Genomic DNA, 22,922 nt, shown 5'->3' with positions numbered 1-22,922 from the left:
AAAAGGCCTTCAAGGAGAGAAGAATGTAACAATTCACTGGCTTGCAAGTTACTGGTTAAATGATGGTGAAAAAAAAAAATCCGTGCTATATTTGGGTACTGGATTTTTTAAAAATTAAGATGACATAGAACTTTTTAAACCATGAATGGCCTATGTTGTCGTACTGCAATTTCTGTAATGGTGTTAAGCTTATAGAAGGCTTTATTTGTAGGGAAAACTGTACTGAACACTTCTATTGCAAATGCAAACAGAGCCTGAATAGTACTTCCCATGCATGAAACAAAGAGGTAGGATTGCTTCAATTTTAATGTTTAGAGAAAACATTAGAAAACTTTACAGAGAAGATAAACGGGACAAAAGAAACCAGTTTGCAGAAGGAGGTCCTTCCTTGTTTAAATACAAGGGAAATTTCAACCACTCCAGTGGAGCTGAAATGGGTGTATAATGCTCGACAAAGAATTTTGGATGGATTACACAAGAAACTGGAGCTCGGTGCTCCAAGTGAGCAGTCACTGCTACTTGAAAGCCTTTCTGACGGGCAGTTTGTGTGTCTGCAGTCCTGGCAGCTCTGCTCCGTGTCCCTGGGGATGCTCTGGAGGGTTTTATAGGTGGTTTCCCCCTCTTCATCCTCCGCATTCTATCTGTGTGTCCTGGCCTTTCGGGAGCAGCCTTTCTGCCCGGTACCGGGTGCAGGCAGAGGGGAATGGATGGGGAGGACTTTCAATCACTTAAAGGTAACACAGCTGTACAATCCTGCCGGTTCCTCGGACATTCTCCAAGAGTCCTTCTGCATGTCCTGGGAGGATCTGCTATCCCCGGAGGAGCTTTACCCGCGCTGGGGGGCTCCGTGCCTTTCCCGGCGCGCCGGGGGATGCTCCGCGGGATGCGCCGGGCGGGGCTTGTCCCGGCCACCGCCCCCGGCTGCTCCCGGCGGCGGGCGGGCCCTGCAGAGACCGCGGCGGGCACGGAGAGGGCAAGGAGCGGGAAAGGAACGGGTAAGGAGCGGCTCTGCCCCGGGGAGCCGGGCCGGAGGAACCGGGCACGGGGAGGGGGCTCCGTCCGAAGTGGGATTTTCCCGGTAGTTGGAGGCACAGCCACGAAGTTCTGGCTTGAAAGGGGCCGGCGGATGGGGCTCTTTTGTTTTGGTGTGAGAACGTGATACATTTAACAAAAATATTTAAATATTTGGCTCCTTTTCCTTTAATTTCCATTTTTGTTCTTTTTTTTTTTTTTTTTTTTTCTTTTTTCTTCTTGGTGCCTTTCCTTTCCCTCTTTTTCACTCTTTCCCCTCTTTCCCCATTTCTCCCTCTTCCTTTCCTCTTCTTTTCAAGTAGAACTGGAGAAAAGGGCTGGTTTTGCCCAGGGATACCCAGGTCTTTGAATCACGGCGGAAATGGGGAGGGTTTGGGTGCCCGGGCATCCTTCGAGATCATGTTCCCATGACTTTTGCCTTGTTAGGGAGGAGACTGGGGCAAGCCAGGAGTGTTTTTATTTAATAGTCGAAGCGAACCGAATTCCTGGAGCCTTTCTCATGTTTCCTAGCGGTTCGGCCGATGGTGGTCAAGTCTGCACGGAGGGTCACGGTGTTTGGAAAGCCTTTGCTGCAGAAATGCCTCCCATAAATATAAATCCAGCCGGGGCTCAGGGCTTTGGGAAAACACAGGGAGCGGATGCGGAGGCTGCGCTGTGCAGGGATGTTTTAAACTGCACTGACCGTGTGTCCCCCTAGTGCAGAGCCCGGGGATGGGGGTTCAAAGATAGTTTAGATTAAAAAAAAAAAAAAAAAAAAAAAAAAAAAAAAAAAAAAAAAAAGAAGTAGAAAATATCCCCTTTCTGGCTTTAGGTAAGTGCTCACCGAAGGGGGGGCTTTGCAGTAAGGTTTTTTTTTGAAGGTGTAGCTGTTCTGATCCTGGCGGCAAACAAGTGTGCTGAGGAAACTGCTGACTAAGCTGTTTCACGGACCCGAGCGAAAGTTACACAACTCTGCTCTTCCCCAGTGCTTTTTCTGTGAGGTGGAGAAGCCCTGATGATTTCTCTGCAAACAGGACTTAGATTATTTTTTTTTTGGGGCCGAGTGGTAATGACTGGCTGGGGAGGAGGGAACAGAAGTTTTGGAGCCCTGAGGCTTTTAAACATGAACTGTTCATTTTGGTGTTAACTTGTTTTGCTCTGTCTGGAGACTGAGACTCGCTGCTCTGTAGCTGTGAAAGAAGAAAAAAGCAGCAGCTGAAGACAGCACTTTATGTTGTTTGATTTGTGCAGCGGGAGAAAATGCTGTGAGGAGAGATTAGCTGCCTTCCTGCCTCTGTGTGTGAGTGGAGAGCTGAGCACTGAGCTCTCTAATCAGTTGTGGCCGAGTTTAGGAGTAATTTGTATAACAGAATTCGTGGCCAGAGATTGTATTTACCTGATGCTGGAGTTGTGCATCACACCCCTGAGAAAACCTGCCCCAAGGCAGGGATGAGGTTCTTGCTTCCTGCTCGGCTTTGATTGTTTTCCTTCTCCCTCTAGAATATGTAGTAAGTGTTATTTTCTATACTTCAAAAGTTATTGGGGTTTGTAAAACTTAATGGCCCAGCTTGCTGATGATCTCTGAATAGCAGGTAAATGTGGGTTTGTGAGTTAATCTGTGTGTGGACATGAACTCCAATGTGAAAACAGAGATGCACTATCCTGGGCAGTGTTTGACTTTGTGTTTGAGTAAACAAGATCCCTCTAGTCCACCACTCCTTTTCTTCTGTTTTTGATTGGTATAAATACAAGCTGACGTCTTCTGCTTCAGAAAAGCAGACATGCCCACATGTCTGTCTTAAAAGGCTTTTGGACAGGAACCCAAATGAGGCTTTCTTTGGTGTCTGTGTTATGAGTTACACTTTCTGACATGACTGTAATCAGCTGCTATTAAAAATACTTCTGTCTAAATAAACAAGGATTCAAGTGGAACATCCTCTCCTTAGTGCCAGTATTCCTGAGAGGCTTTAAGGCAGGGAGAAGGGGAGTATCCCACAGCTGAGGTGAGAGCTCCTGACCCATATCAGACAGTACTTTTCATGTTTACAAGACCTCTACAATTTTTATGTCATGGATTATACTCCAGAAAGGTGTTGCCATGTGTTTGTTGGGCACTAAAGCATGAGGCAGTTTTAAAGGCAGATATAAAAACTGACTCAGAACTAAAACTAAGTTTAAAAAAAAAAAAAGGACTATTATGTTCTTCAGTAATTTTCCTAAATACAGTATTTCTGTTAGCTTCCCTACCTTTTATTACTCACTCTGAGATTAGTGGCAAGAGTTTTGAAGTGTTCTTCTGTGCTGTGTATTCTTTGTGGCATTTCATCCCTCCCTTCCCTTGGACACTGCAAACACTAGCAGAGGACCAGGCTTAAACTTCTTTCTGGCCACAGCCAGCTTACTATTTTGATGTGTGATCTGTGTGCCAAAGTACTCAGGCTTTTTTTTTTTTTTTTTTTTTTTTTTTTTTTAATCCAGAGAGCTGCTTAATCCTACCAAAAAAAAAAAAAAAAAAAAAAAAAAAAAAAAAAAAAAAAAAGAAAAAAAGCTGTTGCTATTACAGAAGTGGGACGGCCACCCATAACTGCATTTCTGCTGCTTCTTAGTCCATTATAAATCTCTGTCTCTGCCCAGGAGGAGAAGAGAGGGAGAGGTTTGGGATGTTAAAGTACTTTCCAGAGCCCTGTGCAGAGCTGCCGTGACCAGAGCACTTCTGTGGGATGTGCGTGTGTTCCTAATAATAACATGTTTCCTAAACACAGTTAAAAATTGCTTCAGTAGATACATTCCATTAACTTAGTGACCTGCATAAGTACTGCAAATAAAAGTCGATTTATTTTCCTGTCTCTTCTAGGCCAGAGAACTTTTTTTCTTAAAAGAACCCAACAAACCTTCTGTACAGTAAAATGTCAGCTGGTGTCAATAAACAGTTTACATGAATCCCTACTGTCCCTTGGCTCTCCAAAATCTGCCTGTGGAGTGTCAGCTCTGCCATCACTGTGGTGATGCTGAAGAGGAGTGTGATTCAGAGCATGAAGCAGGACTAGCCCAGGGAACTGGATGTGAGTGGGTCCTGTGAGAGTTGTCTTGTTCACATAACAGGGACACAGTGAAATCGATTAAATATGATTTACCTATCTTACCTATGCAGATAATGGGAAGAAATTAGGTGCAACAGCACAGATCAAAAACCAACCTTCAGCTAAGAAACTTTTAAGGGTCACAGGTTTGCAGTGAGCACTTTCTAACATTAAAAAAACAAAGTTTTCACAATACACTGCTATGAGTAAACTGTTTTGCTTTGAGAAAATGCAATCATGTCTTGCATCACACCTTGCAGTCACCTCTTGCACACAAGTGATGTGTCTTAGAAGGCACTGTGATATCCACAAAGGAAGGGAATAAAAACACCGAGTAGTTGGTAATGATTTCATCAGGCTTTTTGTTACTTCTTCTAGGAAAAATGAGCTTTCTTCTGTTAAAGATGTTTGCTAAAACATAGAGAACCATTTTGTGGTTCTCAGGATTTAACCCTTCTAATTCGAGCTAGTAAAACTGTAAAACTGCACAGTAAAACTGTACTGTCTTTGATATCAGGCTATGTCTTCCTGAGGGTTTTCCTGGCCATCCCATTTGCCAGCAAATGGGGCTTGGGCAGGGGTCCACCCTGTCCTGCCTTCTCCATTCCCAGCCTGGAGCCCAAAGATGCACAGAACCAAGGGCCACTACATGTGTGTTAGTGAGACCTGGGACAGTCTGTCACCCTCCGAGATGGGGAATCTGCTCAGGAGACAGGAAAACACTGGACATCCAGGATGGAACTCTGCTGGCTGTCACCTGCAGGAACTGACTGAGAAGTTAGAACTGATGTACCCAAGAACGATGCTCAGACTTGTGTTGAGTGCTGCTGTTTGTTATTCTTACAGATATGCCAGAAATAAATGTGTTTTTTATCACTTTGGTTACATTAAAAAGAAGAACAAACAGGTTCTAAGTGTACCTGTATACAGATCTTTATGTACCAGAATTATGCAGAGTCTGTGGTGTGATGTAAAATGTTATTTCATCTTCCTGAAACAAAATAGCTACATGTAGCTGTGGCTTGGGAAAACTGCTTTTTATGTTAGAAAGTGTTCCTTGCAAGCCTGTGATCCTTGGATGTTTCGTAGCTGGAGGCTGATTTTTGCCTGACTCCTTTCTCCAAACTGTTATATTCATTGGTTTGTGTCACCCCTGACTTTCTTGCTTTCGAGTGTTTGTGTCTTTGCAGCAGCTTTCTCACGCTGCTTCACATAAACAATATTGTGTTCTTAGAATTTATCTGTATGTTTTGCATTCTTGTTCTCTGAGACAGAGAACAATATTGACCAACGGAGTCAAGAGGTTGTAACGTCCTTGGGCCAATCTTGGCCCTCTGTACAAAATGTACATAAGCTATTGGAGTCAGATAATAAAGAGCCTTCCATGTTTGACCCTGCTGCTGCATGCTGTCCTCTGTGAGGGTCCACACCATGTCACAACGTGTTGCCCCTCTAAGGGCAGGGGTAACAGGTTCGTGTGTTCTGTAAGGTGTCTGGATATAGGCTGAGTCCCAGCAGGTAGTACAGGACCTGCTGAAAGAAACCTTATAGTTCCCTTCAAGTGAGAGATGGCCTGTGAGGTTAGAGGACCTCTGCTGCTTTTTGCAGCTTCAGGTCTGCATTCCAGTATCTTTCCTGATGGCACTTAAATTGGATCTCTATTTTAGTTTCCTTTTTAGATTTTTTTAAAATTATTATTTTTAGTTTATTTTATTTAGTTTATGTTATGTCATTATGAAAGTTATCTTCCTGATAACAAGCTCTGCAAATAAATCCTTGAGAGGAATGATGGTGCAGATCCCAAGTGGCTGTGCAGCTGTGCTTTGTAATAATCTCTCAATCTCTTTAGGAAATACCTTTGGTTTGTCTCCATAAAATCATACAGACTCTTCCAGTAAAATGTCTCCAGCTTTTCTGCCTTGATTCCTATTCCCCACTAAGAAAACAGTGAAGGACAAAGCTGATGTGACTCACCCGTGGTGATGTGACTGCTGGAGCGGGGTGAGGAAGGGTGTGGGAATCACGGCTCACTGTGTATGGGAAGAGTGGTGGAAGCTGATGGTGTTACACACAAGACCAGTCATGCATGATGTTTTGTTGTCTTTTCGAGGCAGCTTTGGAATGACTTCACATCTGAGTGTTAGGGAAGGACTCCCAGAATGGATCTGCACATGAAAAGGAGGTTTTTTTACAGTGTGTAACAGCTGAGGTTTGTGTGATTATCCGTTGCAAAGATGGGAATTGTTTTGAGTAGCTGTGCTGAATTTTCACATACAGTGGAAGATTCTCACAATCCAACCTCCTTCTCTTGTCAGCAAGAAGAGATATTTCTTTGGGGAGGATCCACTTCAGCTGCAGCTGAACAGAGATTGAACAGTTACCAGAGATATGCCTCTGGCTGCTTTTCTTTCATTTTTTATTTGGGAGCTTCCCATAGGTTTTCCCTCCCGTGTGAATCTCATATCAGCTCACAGCCTTTCAAGGCATGAGATGTGACCCTGAGAGGAAGGGGAGTTGGAATTTCCCCAGGCCTCCCTCGTGCAGTGCCTGTAGGATCTGTTCCTGGCTGGATTCCAGATGCTGTCCCGGTGTGCAGGGACCGGCAGTGCTATCACCATCAGACCCTGACCTCGGTGGGGAGTCCACACACACCAAACCCTGTGGCATCATCCTCACTAGAGAGTGTCTCAGCCTCTGCCCAACCCTTTTCCCCGTCAAGGAAAGTAAGTGTTGTCTCTGCTTGGGAATTGTGATGGGTTGTGTTGATATCCTTAAAAATGTCAATTTTTTTAAAGCTTGTGTCTTCAAATACCAACCACCTGATGTGTAAACCCCCCATGACCGAGGCAGGAACAAGGAACAGTGAGAGGTGTTTGCAAGAGCTGGGCCTGCCTTTGCTCTGGGGATGTGCACACTGTCAAAAGCTGAAAGCTTTAATTCCTCCAGCTCTTGGGGCCAAGAGTGAGGAATTCCAAATTAAACAGATTAGCTGCAAGCTCTGAACTTCTCCCAGCTGTGCCTATGCCCCAGAGAGTGAGCAATGTAAATAAAAGGTCACATTGCACTTTGAAGTCGGTGTATTTTTGACTATTACACCAGTTCCTTATTTTCTAAAATGAGTAATGCAGTGGGAGGCTTAGTCCGTATCCCAAATACACAAGAAAATGCCAAGAAATTCCTATTTCACATCAGCTGTAGCTTTTGCTTATGTTTATTTCAGAAGTATAGACTGGATAAAAAAATTTATGCATATCTAGGATAGAAAAAGCAGAGTTAAATAAAAGTGCAGCCACATGTAGTATCAAAGTAAAATTTGAGGCAAATCATCATAAATCAAGCAGTATTTTATGTAGGAAGCTGTGCTTCAAGTTCTTTTTTTTTTTTTTTTTTTGCAGAGTTAAGTAATAACCAAAACAGTGACACAAAGAATATGGCTGTAAAATACAGAGATAAATCTGCCATGTTTTACTTGGATATCACAAGGGCTTAGAAACGTTTAGGGTGTTTTATATACCATATGTGCTTTATTGCTTAAACTGCAGAGAATTTGTACTTCCCTGCGAGACTATTGCACTCTGTGGCAAAATGCTTGAAGAATTGTTTGGGTGTTTGATAAGGAACAGCAACAACTCACGGTGTGGTTATGGGGCAGCCTCACCACAGCATGCACAGGATGCAGAGCTTTGCATTAAATTCCTATATGGCCTGTATGCAACAGACAACCTTGGTCCTGGAAATAAAATTGACATGTAGTAGTGCATGGGATCCATAGTTTTTTCAGGAAGGGTGGGAATAAAATGACCAGGCACTGTCCACAAACAGAGCAGCTCATGTGAAGAGCTCAGCTTATTTTAAAGGGACTATTTAACTCTTTTGTCATACTGTATGCAGATAAACCTGGTTGTTTTTTTTTTTTTTTTTTTTTGAGCTTGGAGCAAGTAATGAGGCTGGCATTTACCCAGTAAAACCCCACTGAACAAGTGGCACACATAAGGTTCATGCTTGGATGTTACAAAGAGAATTTGTTTAGAGGGTGTGTAGCTTAACAGTTAACTGTTAAGCTTAACAGCTTAACTCTGGAGCTAGAGAGGCAAAAAAGAATGTATTTATAAAATTATGCTTTTCTGTGTGTTGGGAGTGTGAGCACTGTCTATTAAACACTGCATTTACTTGCTTTATGCTTTGCAGATGGGAGGTGTTTCCCTGATGTTCCTCATAACCTGACTCTTGCTCCTCCAATATTTTAAAAGAGGACCTTGGTGTTTGAACAGAAAGGGACATTCTTGAGGGTTTTAATTGGTGTCAAATTTTAGGGAAGACCCCTGAGAGGGAGATGTGCAGGGGGTCCAGTCGTGCACTGGACCCCCTGTGCTGGGTCAGTGCTGCTGCTGTGAGAGAGTGACAGAAGGCTGTGCTGTCAGCATGGTGGGGACATTGCTGATGACACGTCAGCATCCTCAGCACACAGAGGACCCAGGTGCACCTGGATTAAAAGTGCCAAAGCCAATACCTGGAGTTACACCTTCGAGTGAGTAGGGAGTTATTATTAGTGCTCAGTGTAGGAAGAGGTAACAATATCCCCCAGCAAGGCAGGAAAGTTGAGCTGTATTTTTGCTGCAGATTTGATCTGGGATTTCTGAAGCAACAAAGGACCCAGTGATAGCTACAGCCTATGAAATCTCTCCATAATAAGATAGGATTTCTCTTCCTTCCATCCTCAAGGTATTAAAATGAAGAAATTAAGCTGAACGACTGCTCATGAAATGCTGAGGGACTGTTTTAATCTGATAAATGGGAAGATTGTTGTCAGGCAGAAGAGGATGAATTGAAATGAGTTGCAACTTCTGGGTTCACTGGAATTAATGCACCTAGGACTAACTGTTATTCCAGCCAGCTTTTTTATTGGCAGTTTCAATATTCTAAAAATGGTATTTCCTGCCTCATGTCTCAACATGATACCACACGTGCTTGTAATTTAAATGTCACAGGCCATATAACATGTGTGTGATCAATGGTATCTTGTATCATTTTCCTTCTACCCAAAGCATTTAGGTTACATTTATGTGGGTCCCATGGGGGACCTTTGCTTTTTGGACGCAAAACACATCCATCCTGAAGCCTGAATTTTATTTTGATTTCAAGGAAGAAAGACCCAGTTCATAGGAAGGAATTCGGAGCATGGTTTAGGACAAAATAGAAATTGAAAGCATTACTTTATTGCTTTGTGCAGATGTAAAAGAATCAGAGAACAAGTGATTGTGTGATTCTGAACAAGTAAAGCAGCATAAGACTGACTTTTTTTTTTTAAATACTAGATGAGTGGTGCTATCCTTAACACACAAGAGGCTGCATTTCCTTTTATTAGCATGATATTATCCAGTCACCTTGAAAAATCATTTTTTCCTCCATTCCTAGTAGTGATTTTTGAGGATCAGTGAGCAACAGTATGGGAACCAGTATCTATTTCAACACTTTTTGCATGTGTGTTTATGTTATTATCAGCATCTTTCTTCTTTTAAAAAAATCTCCCATGTAACTGCAACAGCAACAAGAGGTGAAAGCTATAGCCTCTGACAGGTATATTGAGGGTATTGTGACTGCAGAGGAAAGTGGTTTTTTCCACTTTTTTCCATCTGGGAAAGTGGTTTTCTTCATTGACACTTACTGACTGATGTTAAATGTTTGGCAGGTGGAGTTCAAACATCTTTTTGTTTTGTAACAGGAAAAAAAGCCCTGCCAAATAATCTGCAACATCACATTTTAAAAAGGGAATAGTAACAGAACAGGAAAAAATACCCCCAAACATCTGGGAATAATAAAGGACACCGAAAAACTCCATTTCTAACAAGAAGGGGAAACAGTCTGCAAATGTGTTCCTTATTGTAAATGCTGGATTTTATGATTTCTTTTCCATTGGTGCATCTCAGTGTTGTGTGATTTGCCCCTTGAGCATGGCTGTGGTCACACTGGAGGGTTGTGGCAGCATCCCCAGAGCCCCTCCACAGAGAAAGGCTTCTCTCCCATCCACAGTGTGTTTTTTCTCTCTCTGGCCATCCCTTATTTCTTGTAAATGCCAGAGGAGTTTTTAATGGCAGCCTTTGAGGCTGTTTCCTTATGCTCTCTTGTCTACCAGGCTGCTCCAGTGTCCTGGCTGTTCCAGGAAAAAGCCATGCTTCGAGTTAGCATCACATTAGCTGCCCTTAACAAATGAGGCTTTGAAAAACAGGGCTGAAAACTTTGAAACTTCAGCTCTAGAAATAATTAATGCTGAAAGAGCCGTGGTGGCACCCAGAGGGAGAGGAGGAGAAGGGTGTGATATGGGAGGAAAAAATGATGACCAAGTCAGAGACCAAATAGCTGTGATTTTTCTTTCCATTGCTGCACTTTATGATGAAGTGATTGTGTGGGTGAAGGATACACTGGTCGCTGTGTGTGTCTGAGCTATGATAGTAATTTGTACTTGTTTGCTCCTTTTCTCTCTCTCTTTCTCTAAGTGGTGATTAGAGTGCTTATAAAATAACTAGCATAGTGCAAATATTTTTCTGAACAAAAAGGTCGAGAGTTCAAAAACTAATGAAGGACCAGAGTCTGCCTCTTTTAAGAGCTCTCCATTGCTCAGAGTAAGCAGACTGTGCCATGGTTTATGGCACTTTCTTACTGGCTACAGACTGCCCCAGAAATAATGCAGTAATGATGAAAATAAAGACTTGTAGCTCAAGTTTCACTTGGCTGAAGTGTAGCATGTCTAGAAGTGAACTGTTCTCTAAATGTTACAGATAAAGAATGGCTTTTATGGTTATGTGATTCTGTAGTGCTGTGCAATTAAGCAGCCTGACAGTGGCTGTCTGTGCATGAAGGGCAATAGCTTTAAGTCATCATTAGCTGACCTTAATTAACAGAGTAATGTACATGCAGGTGGTTTTTGTCTATATGAACTCTGCCTTCCTTGTGCTTTCAGGCAAACGTGGATGTGTTCTGACAGAACAAGAGTAACTTTCTATCAAATGAGTGATGTTTATATGTGCCCCCGTGGTGTTTCATTGTACTCCATTCCTCCTCAGGCACTGGCAATTTTTTGCTTGCTCCCTCATCAGGCAGGAGCAGTGGGGAGGAAAAACTTTGGGGGACAACATGCTCTGCATAAGGATGCAATGAGCATTAAAATTTCAGTGCACAATTTAGAACCACGATGGCAAGATTAATGGTTTACTGGTTGCAGTCCTGCTCGGAGGACATCCAGCTGAGCCCTTTACCAAAGACACTTTGTTTGATGAAGTGTAGTTTATTAATTGGTTTAAAGACCTGTCCTTTTTCCAGGCCAGCAGCCAATTCAGTGCTTGGCAGATGTGAGTGTTGTTACTTGGCCTTGACTTGTGTTTCATCAGCATTTTGTCTGTGGTGGAGGCTTGCAGTCTACTCCTCAGCAGGAATGTACTGCTCATCCTTAGGCCTAATTTCTTGTTTATATGTATAATGTCTTTCCAATACTTCCCTATAACGTGCCCAGTCTCCAAGAGTGTAAGCCTGGGTTTGAAGGAATTGATGTAGTGAGATTCCTGCCCAGGTCTGGCAGGCATCCAGGGTTTTGCTGTGATGGCAGCAGCATGTGTACCTTTGCCATCAGCACTGAGTTGCTACAGCTTTTCATCAAAAAAATAATCCCCTCTCTCCCTCCTGATTCTATTTTTGGAAACAGCCACACCATTCTTAGTAAAATGCTGTTTTTTCTGATGGGGGAAGGAGGGGAAACCTTATCCAGAGCAGATGCCCAGTGGAAAATTTTGAATATGGAAAAATCTCTGTCCATATTTGAAATGATGCATAATGTGTATAGTATTATGTTGTATACTATGAAGCTGAAAATATTATTCAAGCAGTCCTGTACTGCTGTGGGGCATTCTGCTCTCTCTGATTGAGAGGCTCTGTACATCAGATGCTCTGAACAGCTTGTAGAGTTTAGAACTCCCTTCAATCCCCAACCTGGGAGAGCAGTGAGGATTCACAGGCAGTTTATCTGTTTCTACACAGCTGTCTCAGGTTATACATGCAAAACAAAATACACTGGATTTGTGAACTGCTTACAGATTTGAGCTTTGTGTGATTTGAGTTTGATTTGAATCATGTTTGTTGTTTCTTCATAGATGGCGTGTGGGTGATGTGTTGTGCAAGTGCCTCAAGCTTCTCCTACAAGATGTGTTCCCCAAATCCAGCAAACTGGGTCACCTTTGATGATGAGCCTCTCTTCCAGTCACCTCAGAAACTAGTTAACAATCAGAGTAGTTGCAAACCAAATGGCCTTAAGCTCAACCTGTCCAGTGTTCATGAGTCTTCAAGTAGGTCATCCTCTACAGGCAACACTCCGCTCTCATCTCCTGTAGTTGATTTCTACCTAAGTCCTGGACCCCCCAGCAACTCTCCACTTACTACACCTACCAGAGACTACCCGGGAAACCCCTGCTTTCCAAAGTCTGGGATTCACACGCTTTATCCCATCCCTGAATGGCCATCAAATGTTAACCCTCCAATATCCCCTGGGATTTGCTCATCCCTAGCCTCGCAGAAACTGAGCAGCCTTCCTTTAAATCCTTCACCTAATGACCATCTAGGTAAGACTTTGGTCTCCAAATCAGCAGATGAAGGAAGCCCTAACCCACCAGGAAGCTGTGAGGAGCTGGTTCCAGGACACTTCCCATATTTCCACAGTGACTGTGCTTTTTCCAGTCCTTTTTGGAAGGAAGGGTGCTCCCTCAGCACGTCGCCAGCTAATGTTAGCATGCACAGGAAGGACAGAGTGCTTGACAGGAGTGGGTGTCATGATCAGAAAAGCCTCAACCAGGGCTCCCTCAGTTACATCTGTGAGAGGCTTGAACACCTGCAAGCCGACAGCTGTGAGGCTGTGGAAAACCCACCCATCTCCAGCACCCACACGTGGCACAAGCTCTCCCCCACCATCCCACGCAGCCTTTTCAGGAGCCAGAAATCAGATGGGTGGCCGTTCATGCTGAGGATTCCTGAAAAGAAGAACATGATGTCGTCTCGACAGTGGGGACCTATTTACCTGAGTGTCCTGGCTGGAGGGGTGTTGCAGATGTATTACGAAAAGGGCCTGGAGAAACCTTTCAAGGAATTCCAGCTGCAGCCGCAGTGCAAGCTGTCCGAACCCAAACTGGAGAGCTACAATGTCTCAGGAAAAATCCACACTGTGAAGATCGAGTGCGTGTCTTACACGGAGAAGAGGAGGTACCACCCCAAGGTAGAGGTGATCCATGAGCCAGAGGTGGAGCAGATGTTAAAGCTGGGCACCACCGATTATAACGATTTCACCGATTTCCTCGTCACGGTCGAGGAGGAGCTCATGAAACTTCCGACCGTTTCCAGACAAAAGAGGAATTATGAAGAGCAAGAAATGACTCTGGAAATAGTGGATAACTTTTGGGGAAAGGTCACTAAAGCAGAAGGAAAACTCGTAGAAAGTGCAGTCATCACACACATTTACTGCCTGTGTTTTGTGAATGGCGGCGCTGAGTGTTTTCTAACCCTGAACGACCTGGAGCTGCACAAGAGGGACGAGCGTTACTTTGAGAAGGAGCAGGAGAAGAAGTGGATCGATATTCTCGACTGCCATTTCCATAACTGTGTTAAAGCACAGGAATTTCAGCAATCACGGATTATTAAGTTTACACCCCCTGACGCCTGCAGGCTGGAACTGATGCGTTTCAGGACACACTACAATGAGCAAGACCTTCCCTTTTCCGTGAAGGCTGCAGTGGTGGTTCAGGGGGCATATATTGAACTTCAGGCTTTCATAAACATGTCTTCAACTGCTCAGATGCCGACACGTCTACCATCTGTGAAGTACTGTGAAAATGTTATGATACGCTTTCCCGTTCCCACACAGTGGATCAAAGCACTTTGGACCATGAACCTCCAAAGGCAGAAGTCCCTAAAAGCAAAAATGAATAGGAGAGCATGCCTTGGGGCTTTGCATGAGGTTGAATCTGATCCTGTAATCCAAGTCTCGGTTGGAACAGCAAAATACGAGAGTGCCTACAGGGCTGTGGTGTGGAAGATTGACAGGCTTCCAGATAAAAATTCAAGTAAATAATTTGTGCTATGGGATTGGGTGTGTGGCTTCACTGGGTTTATGCTTGTGTACCTCCATCAGCTGTTGTGATCTGGGTTTTTATCTGTGGGATGCTGTTGGTAGAAGCTGGAATAATCGTTTAAGGAAAAGAGAATAAGGAATTACCAATTTCTTTAAACTATGTTTTCGTAAATTATTTGATGGAGGCAGATGTACTGTCAGTCATGTCAAGTGTGTGGTATCATGGAAGCAGAGGTGATCATTCTGAGTAAACCTAAAATCTGTAGTAGGAAGGCTGAGGGAAGGGTTTATGCTTCCCGTGTACCAGCTGGGCAATGAGTGGGATAGGAGCAGAAGTTAATAAAATGATTTGTTCACCCGATATCACAAAACTAAGAAAAGGTAGTATTGTCACTGCTGGGTCTTGGCTTTCTAGCATCTACCACATTTAAGAAAAGGTAGGTATGATACATAACTAGAAGGTGCTGGGGTTAAATTTGCTGTAGGAAGGGAACTGTGCTTTTGCAAAGGTTGGTTTCTATTACCTCTTTCATGGTTTTGTGCATTGAGATTGTACTTTCATGGCAATAACTGCACTGACAAAAAATGGCTCCCACTTTATTCTCATTTCTTTCTGCTGGTGGTACCTCACTGAAAACTTGTAGCAGTAAAAGCAGCTATGTTTTTAATTGCACACATGGAAGTAGTTAATTTACTGTAATTTAAAGGAGAAAATATGACTTTTTGAAGAAGAAAAATACAACCATTTGGGTTCAAAATTCCAATTTTTAGTCATGTTACCAGTACCTTTCTAAAGACATAGTATTTTCTAAAGGCATAAAAATTCTTGAGGAATACAGTATCCTGCTTCAAGTTCTGTAGAGTGAAGGCATTTGATCCTTTGCTTGATCCTTTGCATTATGTGTACCTGAGGCTTTGGGGATCTGTGTAAGACAAGGGCACTTGTTAAAGCATTTCATGTAAAATACCTGTAAAATCTGTACTTTTAAAAAGGAGGGTTAGTATATGTTACTAACATATGGATTGTCCTAGTCTTGTATTATCCTGTCTGGGCTAACTGCCTCTTTAAAATGTCCAGAAAAGATTTTACTTTCTTAAGTCCTGGTTTCAGGCATTCTACTGCTAAACCAGGACTAATGGTGGGGGAAGAGCAATGACAGAGAGAGGGAAGTGAAGGGCATGGGCTGGGGGGACTGGAAAATGGACAGGGAGGGCAGAGGAGCTGATGGAGAGACGTAGAAGAGCGAGAAGGCAGGAGAAGATTTTTCAGGCCTTCAAAATCCCTGTCCTTTGCTCCAGGTTTCAGATATTTGCACAGTGTTGCTGTGACCCATGTGTTTTTCCAGGGCTTATAGGACTGTTTGGGTAGCTTTTAGTATTCTTTGCTATTTAATGTAGTTTGGCTTCTGTAAAATCAAGTCAGCAGTTCAGGCAATTTTAAAGATTATAAGTCTTCCGAATTTCCTGAAGTTCTTGCACCTGAAGACTTGATATGCACAATTAACTTTAGATTTAAATTATTTGAAAGGAAGAACTGGAGTTTTTTTGAGGCTTTCCACAGCTTTACATTATTTTCTACCAGTAGCTTAAACTTCTGACATTTGAATAACTCCTCTAGCTGAGATCTGCAGAATCATTTGTCTCTGAAATGTTCGTGCATGTGAAAAAACATTGTGGTAGTAATACTGCCCAGTCAAATTTTAAACCTCTTTATCAAGTGCTCTGTACACAGTCAAGGGTTTAAAAATAGAGTTGTCCCAAGGCATGCCAAAAGTCTGGAGACAGTCAAACTAATAGAAATATGTAAACTTTCATAATGTGTTTACCGCAGCCGGAAAAGTATGCTGAGGATTTTGCTTTCAAAAAGCCTTTGTCCAAGGCTTCTCAGAAAAAAAAAAAAAAAAAAAAGAAAAAAAAAGAAAAAAAAAGAGGGGAGAAGGAAAGGTTGCCTGCAGTTATTTTGTGGCTCCATTTATAGACATTGAAATATGTTAATATTCACTGGATTCTACTAAAGTGTTTTCTTGGAAAAGTGCTGGCCAAGTGAACTCAGTAGGAGCTGCAAGAAACAGCAGACTTATAAAAGCAGCCTATGCCTATTCAGATAGATAGATGTTGTGTTTAGAGTGAGAATTTTAGCATTATTTTTTAAAAAAGGGAAAAAGCAAAAAAGCAATAGGTTTTGAAGGGCTGATCCGGTGAAATTTCTGCAGATTGAGTCTATGTTTGTGAAACTGGGGCTTTGTGCAAGGAAACGTGGAACATGTCATGATTTTAGCACAGTACTGGGGCCAGACTTTACTGTAAGAAGCTGTGTCAGCTGCTTCCCAGGGAGTTCCCAGCGGGCAAGGGAGAGACTAAACTGCAAAGCACTCTGCTTTCATCACTTGCTGTATAAATTTGAGCCCTGTGATATTTCCTGCTAGGACAATTCCATCCTTGAGCCATTGTGTAAAGCAACAGTTCTTCAGCTGATTATTTCTCCTTTCATTCTGTATCATGGAGCCACACTGAGGAAGCAGAGACTGAACAAGACAGAAAGTTGGAGCTTGAGGAGGTTGTGGCTGCTGGCAGCCTTGTTACTGCTTTTAACATCTGTGCATGAACTCTGCTGTGGGAGGTGATGTGGTTCCCAGGAACCAACAGGTGCTGCTTTTCTTATTTTCTAAACTGCCCAGGTGGAAACTCAAAGCCATGGCTTTGTCAGGTGGACTTCATCCCTGCCCAGCCACCTCCTGGCACTGGCACTACTGTGAACTGGTGCTTGGTGATGGTACTCTCCCACTCCTCTATTTCCTATGCACTTCTCCCAGCAGGCTGGATAAATGTACCCGTTTAGACACAGCTGCAGGAGTTACTGACTTCTAACAACTTTAATGTATGTAAATCTGTTCTTAGTAATTGTTTATGTTTTCACATTCAAAGTAAGAGTTTTAGAACTGGACCTGTTTTGGCAAAAATAGAATTATTGCATAACTAAGATAACCAGTACATTATTTTGGCTTTAATTGGTTTGCTTCATGAGCCTTTCTCAGATCAAGGTTGTTTGACTGCTACTTACACAGGTGAAAAAGGGCTAAACAATGTTAATAAGTGCAAAGTTAGATTATTAATTGCTTTTGAAATGCTATATGGATGCTAAATGATATTCGGAATGTAGTTTCATCGTTTTACTGATCTTTTGTTTGTTTGTTTTGGCTTTTTTGGTGGTATTCTTCAGAGACAGAGAGCAAGAGTTTGGAATGCTTCTAGGAAACGAGCCAGATTTTCAGATTAAGGCAGACTAAAGTCTCTCAATTCACAGAAGTCTTAACAAGTTGCATAGATTTGCAGGGTTTCTGTCTCATAAGTTAGATAGTAAAAGCTTAAGAATCTCCTCAAATTTTTCTGGTTGCCTCTCAGGAGTGGTTTGATTTCATCAGTCCAGGTGATCATGTCTCAACAGTGCCTGATGGGTCACATTTTGGATAGCTGGGCTTGAATATATGATCTTGAATATGTCACCTTAGCACACTGTGTCTGCTCCAACCCACCTGTCTTTCCACAGCACCACCTTTTCTCTCCTGGCCAACACCTGGCTTTTTCAGCATTACAGTTTCTTTTGCAAAAGGATCTTCTACACACAGCCTCTATTTCGTCTTCTAACTCCAGTGTAACACAAGGCGTGGGAAGCAGTGGTTTCATGGAGCAGAGATGACAAGAACTGCTCAGTTTTAGGTGAAAACTAAGGTGATGTTCACAGTCTTCCAAGATGCTGGTCGGTCACTTTGTCATCTGACAGCCGATGGGAAGAAGTTGCTCTACACTCCTAGCAGAGCCCAGCAGTGGCAGAAGAACTTGTCCACGAGTGAAGGGGTGAGTGCCTCCCTCTGATGTTGGTGTTGGTACAAGAGACAGATGGGATGGGGAGAACCCTGTGTTTTAGGAATAGGCAAAAATGTCCAATGGAGGCTGCTCCAGAGGACCCAAGGCAGTATTCTTACCCAAATCCCAAACCTGTTGTCTCTGCCTTTGAAGGTTACCACCTAAGGAAAAGGAAGTGCCCCAGAATTCACTGCATCTCAACACCAAGACCATGTTATGGCTGTAGGTCAGCTGGACTATAAACCCAGAGGTTTCTTTTGGTAGTCCTGAATCCCAACTATGCCATGTCTAGCAGGGAAACCTTCAGCAGCAGCCCAAGAGGTATGGCTCATCTACGCCTTAACTCAAGTGGATGTCTGTTATCCAACATTGACCATCCAATATCTGCCCAGGAGAATTCCATGCAGGGATTATTTCTGGATTCCATTTCTCAGAAGACAGAATAATTTGTTACACCGTTCCCATTGCTATTTGTTTCGTTAGAGGCCTCCCCCCAAAAAAACCCAGGAAGATTCTGAATTTGATATCCAAAGGCCGTTAGATCTATGCTGGTTGCCTTCTACCACAAATTAACTACAAGCAACAAACCCTTTTTCCTCAGATTCTTGACTAACCACAGCCCCAGAGGCAGAGTGCACCTTTTCCCTGGCCAAGACATGCCATGCCATCTTGGTGCTGCAATTCCTGCTGTCCTCCCCAGGATGCTTCACTTGTGGCTGGCACTGTGCAGTCTGTGCAGCCCAACCCAGCAAACAGCACAAAGGGCAGGTCAAGTAAATTTGTTGCCAAGCTGCATCCTGGCACTACCATGGGAGAGGAGAGCAGGTCCTGGGAGCCAAAAGGAGCACAGTTCATATGGGATGACATCTTGCAGTGTGGCTCTGGAACAGGATATTCCTTGGGGTGTCCTGTTGCTGGGATGATGGAGGATTGAAGGATGGAGAAGCCCACATCAAGAGAGGCTCATTCCACCATGTCCAGGCAGTCTGGAAGAGGGACTGTGGACCAAGAGAGTGTTAGTGCAGGAGAAATGGCCTTGGACACAGCAAGAGGTGACCAGCAGCAGATCATGGACAAGGCTCAGATCACAGAGGTGCAGAGATCTGCCTGTCCCTGGATGTGTGAGTGATGAAACAACATCTCCTCACACTTCTTCTGTGCTCCAGCTTCATTCTCAAGATGTTGGCCGGTGGCTGTAATCCTTATTTCTGACTTTGTTCCCTCCTCTATTTCCATAATAAAATCCCTGATGTTACAGTTTTACTTGTCTCTGTGTTTTGTGTTGTTGTCCTGAGACTTCAGCCACATGCTGCATGCCCCTGGCACGGCACTCCTTGCAAACTGAGGATCTTTGTACTCCAGTGCCTTGCAGGACCCTCTCCTGAGGTGTGCCAAGAGGTCTGTGTAATGTTACAGGGAAAACCTGCAGCACAGACAGGCACCCAGCCCAGGGCTCCTAGTAGAAATGGAGATGCAGCTTTTTAATTTATTTTTGCCTTACAAAATGCCTGTGAGCCTGTGGATGTGGAATATTAGCATGATTTTTCCCATGGGATGGATAAAGCTCAGTTTATGTTAACTCCTTCTTCAGTATTTGCTTCATTCTGATACAAAATTGATTCCTGTCACTGGAGGAAGTCAGTGCCTAAAGAATGGGACATTTTTTCCTGAACTTCGAGATTCCATTCAGTGTAATGGATGAAAACCAAATATACACTGCCAGGCTTGCCTTTGACAAAATACATGCAATCCTTTCTCTTCTTTTATTTTTTTTCCCTGCCTGCAGCCAAAACATAGTTAGTTGTCTATGCTGATGATTAAAATCCTGGAGAGAAGGAGAAATGCAGAACTGCTACATTTTGCCCTGAAGAATTTGGAGAGGATTCTTTTCATTATATTAAATGGTATTATCCTGCTTTCACACACATAGTCAGTCTGCTGACTCCAGGTGCTTTGAGAAGCAGGCGTGCACGTTGGTGTTCCTGTGTGCCAGGAGAAGTGCTTGCCCTTATCATTGCCACATGTAAGAAATGCTGAAGCAAGTGATACTTAGGATTATCCCTAGGATGATTAAAGTAATTCAGAATATGCTGCACAAATCCTGCATGACTCTGCTTTATAACATCACAGTTATTTTAGCAGTACCTTTTTTTTTTTTAAGAAATAGGGTATGTTCTTTTCCAAACTAGAGAGGGACCCGAGGTAGCCTTTATCCTGGCAGGTGGGATGTATCTTGTTTGAGCAGCACTCTGAGCTGCACCTTTATCTTCAGGCCATGGACATACTGTAATAAATGATGGTACACAAGATAGCTGTAGTACTTGAAATAAGCACTGCAGTAAAATTTCTACAGCAGAGAGCTCTGGAAAGGGGGTGATTGGACACAGGGCAGCATCTCTGCCTTAGCTACACTGAAACTTCCAGTTTTTGTTTTTCTGTTAGAGTAAGAAATGCATTTTTAAGAGAAAACTGAGATTCCATAAAATAGTTTGGATTTAGCAACAAAGCCCTACATTTGTAATATTCTCTCAATGAGAAGCTGAAAGGATGTGGTAAATCTTGTGTAAATTTGAAAAACTGCAATGACTCTGACAAGTGTGCTGAAGCAGACAGAAAATGAACAAGGGGCCACCTTATGACCAAGTAGCAAAAGATTATAGATAGAATAACCTTGTATCATAACATCAGTTCTGTGTTCATAAAAGGTAAAGCTGTGCTCTCTTGCTAGGAGATGAACCTAAACAAAGGAAACATAATTCGCTAATGGTGTGGTGGTTTTTTTTCCAAGGTTTGGATCATCCACACAGCCTGTCTTACAAACTGGAACTGGGATCAGACCAGGAGATACCATCTGACTGGTACCCATTTGCTACTGTCCAGTTTGTTGTTCACGACACCTGTGCCTCGGGAACAGAAGTGAAGTCCCTGGGCATAGAGAGCGATGTGCAGCCCCAGAAACACGTGATTCAGAAAGCTTTTTACAATTGCCAGGTATTCTCAGGACTATGCTTTCCATGTTTTCCTCCTCTTCTCCCTGCCTGCTACCTCATACAGTATTTGAAAAGCAAATGTGCTTTGTATTCTAAACATATCTTGCATGTACTTTTGATAATGACTTTGAGCAAAAGAATCATTAAATACTAATTCCTTGTCTGATCAAAAATGAGACTGAAAAATAGAACTGTGAATGCAGCTTATTTTTTTTTATTTTATTTTTTTTTCCCTCAGTTGAGCTATTTTTGGAAGTAGTGGTTTTGAAATCTATTGGGTCTGGAAATATTTTGATTTTGTGTCAAAGCTTTTTTCCATGCTGTTGCTGCAGTTCACTCTTTCAGTGTCCAATTATTTGCTAATTCTACCTGCTGCTTTTTGTTTTCTACTTACAGGTTGAAATTGAAAAGAAGTGGATTAGGCTTGATGGAGAAGACCCAGATAAGGCTGGCAACTGCCTAATGCAATGAGAGAGGACAGGAGGCACCGTCATGGGATATTAGTAGGAATCAATTTACATAGAAAATTCTATTGTTAGAAGAAGCACAGTGACCTAGTTTAGGGTAAACACAGTCATTGAATTTTTTTTAGTGCTTATGGGTTTGAGTCTGTAAATCAGTACTCATTTGACTGGCCTGTGTTCAAGTAAACTTCCTGTCATGGGAGTCCTGGTATGAGTAAGGTCTCCTTGTCAGAATGGCAGGATGTGAGCACTTCATTGACTGATTCTAATGTATTATTTTCCTGTTGTGGATCTGTGACTTGGGAATGATCTCATACTCTGTATTGAAACCTAATGGCACTACTCAAAGGGTTCATGTCACTTGGGCATATAATATTTGGTAATAAAAACTTCCAGAGAGCTTATGATCTATCAGCACCTGTGTAAGGTCCAGAAGGACCAATTACATTTTTTAGTGCTGTTTGAAAACTGAAGTCCCTCATGTTTTGGCTCTGCTTGATGTATGTGAGCAGAACTAGTCCAAATAATATTTTCAACAAGAACCTTAATTAATGAGTTGTAAATTGGGTGATTTCATTGGGAAAAAGAGTCCTCTGCAATAATACTCTTTATTCTTCTGTGACTGCAACTGTTTCCTCCTCAGAACTTTATAGGTTCACTCAGAGTAATCTCTTGGGCAAAAAATACCCATATGGCAGATGTGATTGAAGTTTCTGTGCCAGCATTAGACAGTTCCTTTTCACTACTGTAGCAAGTGAGATAAGGGGTGGATTCTCAGTGAGTGTAAATCAGTCCAGCCTCATTTCATCTGATGAGGCTTGGAGAATTTACACCAGAGGAGGTTTCCCCCCACAAGCTGGAGAAAAGACTGGTTGCTGCTGTTTGCTCCTTGTCTCCTTTAGGATGCAAGTTCCAGATGTTGGTATGGAAACAGCAGGAGCTGTGTCTTTGAGTAACTTCTAAGACATGCATGGAAAGGGAGATGTTTTCATGCTCCTGGCTCTAAAGGCATTTTCCATGGGGAAATAATGCAGGAATGGACTGTCACAAGACACATGAAACTGTGGTGCTTCATCAGGCAGTCTGAGCTACTAATTGCTAATGTCAATGTATTCACTGTGTTTTCAACAAACAGTTGGCCTTTAGGGAAATGTTCTAATACTTCCCTTCAGCCATTATACCCTGTCATTTTCTGCAGGTTGCAATTCCAGGTCTGAAAAAATATGATAAATTTAAAAAATGCTCATGATACTTTTTTTTTTTTTTTTTTTTTTTTTTTTTTAGGCTGCAGTTTTCTTAAAATTAGCCTTACTTCAGACTAAAATTAGTGGAGAACAAAAATGTAGTAATGCACTGTCTCACTTTATATTTTGTACAGCTTGTAACTGTTTAAATGAACACTGTGTAA

The 22,922-nt window shown here is 42.6% G+C and overlaps 2 protein-coding genes across 3 annotated transcripts in view; both read left to right on the top strand.

The window, feature by feature from the left end:
* The first annotated feature begins 949 nt into the window (after window positions 1-949).
* Window positions 950-21,925, top strand: STON1 (stonin 1). 2 transcript variants are annotated; one of them, XM_083858606.1, is made up of 4 exons: window positions 950-995; window positions 12,233-14,188; window positions 20,849-21,051; window positions 21,447-21,925. In XM_083858606.1, the coding sequence occupies exons 2-4, from the start codon at window positions 12,247-12,249 to the stop codon at window positions 21,519-21,521; spliced, it is 2,220 nt and encodes a 739-aa protein (XP_083714732.1). In that variant the 5' UTR covers window positions 950-995; window positions 12,233-12,246; the 3' UTR covers window positions 21,522-21,925. The 2 variants fall into 2 exon arrangements, 1 of the variants encoding a protein (XP_083714732.1); XR_014589763.1 differs by lacking the exons at window positions 20,849-21,051; window positions 21,447-21,925 and adding an exon at window positions 18,214-19,307 and having other exon boundaries at window positions 12,233-18,051.
* Window positions 21,474-22,922, top strand: part of GTF2A1L (general transcription factor IIA subunit 1 like) — a 42,757-nt gene continuing 41,308 nt past the window's right edge. Inside the window, exon 1 of the mRNA XM_083858607.1 lies at window positions 21,474-21,553. Within this exon, the coding sequence (XP_083714733.1) occupies window positions 21,518-21,553 (36 nt within the window). The 5' untranslated portion in view covers window positions 21,474-21,517. The remainder of the gene's footprint in view (window positions 21,554-22,922) is intronic.

This window comes from Zosterops lateralis (assembly GCF_965231275.1).
Source record: "Zosterops lateralis genome assembly, chromosome: 3".
Classification (NCBI taxonomy): Eukaryota; Metazoa; Chordata; class Aves; order Passeriformes; family Zosteropidae; genus Zosterops; species Zosterops lateralis.
The sequence above is the reverse complement of the archived record's forward strand: the minus strand, read 5'-3'. Positions and strand labels throughout refer to the sequence as shown.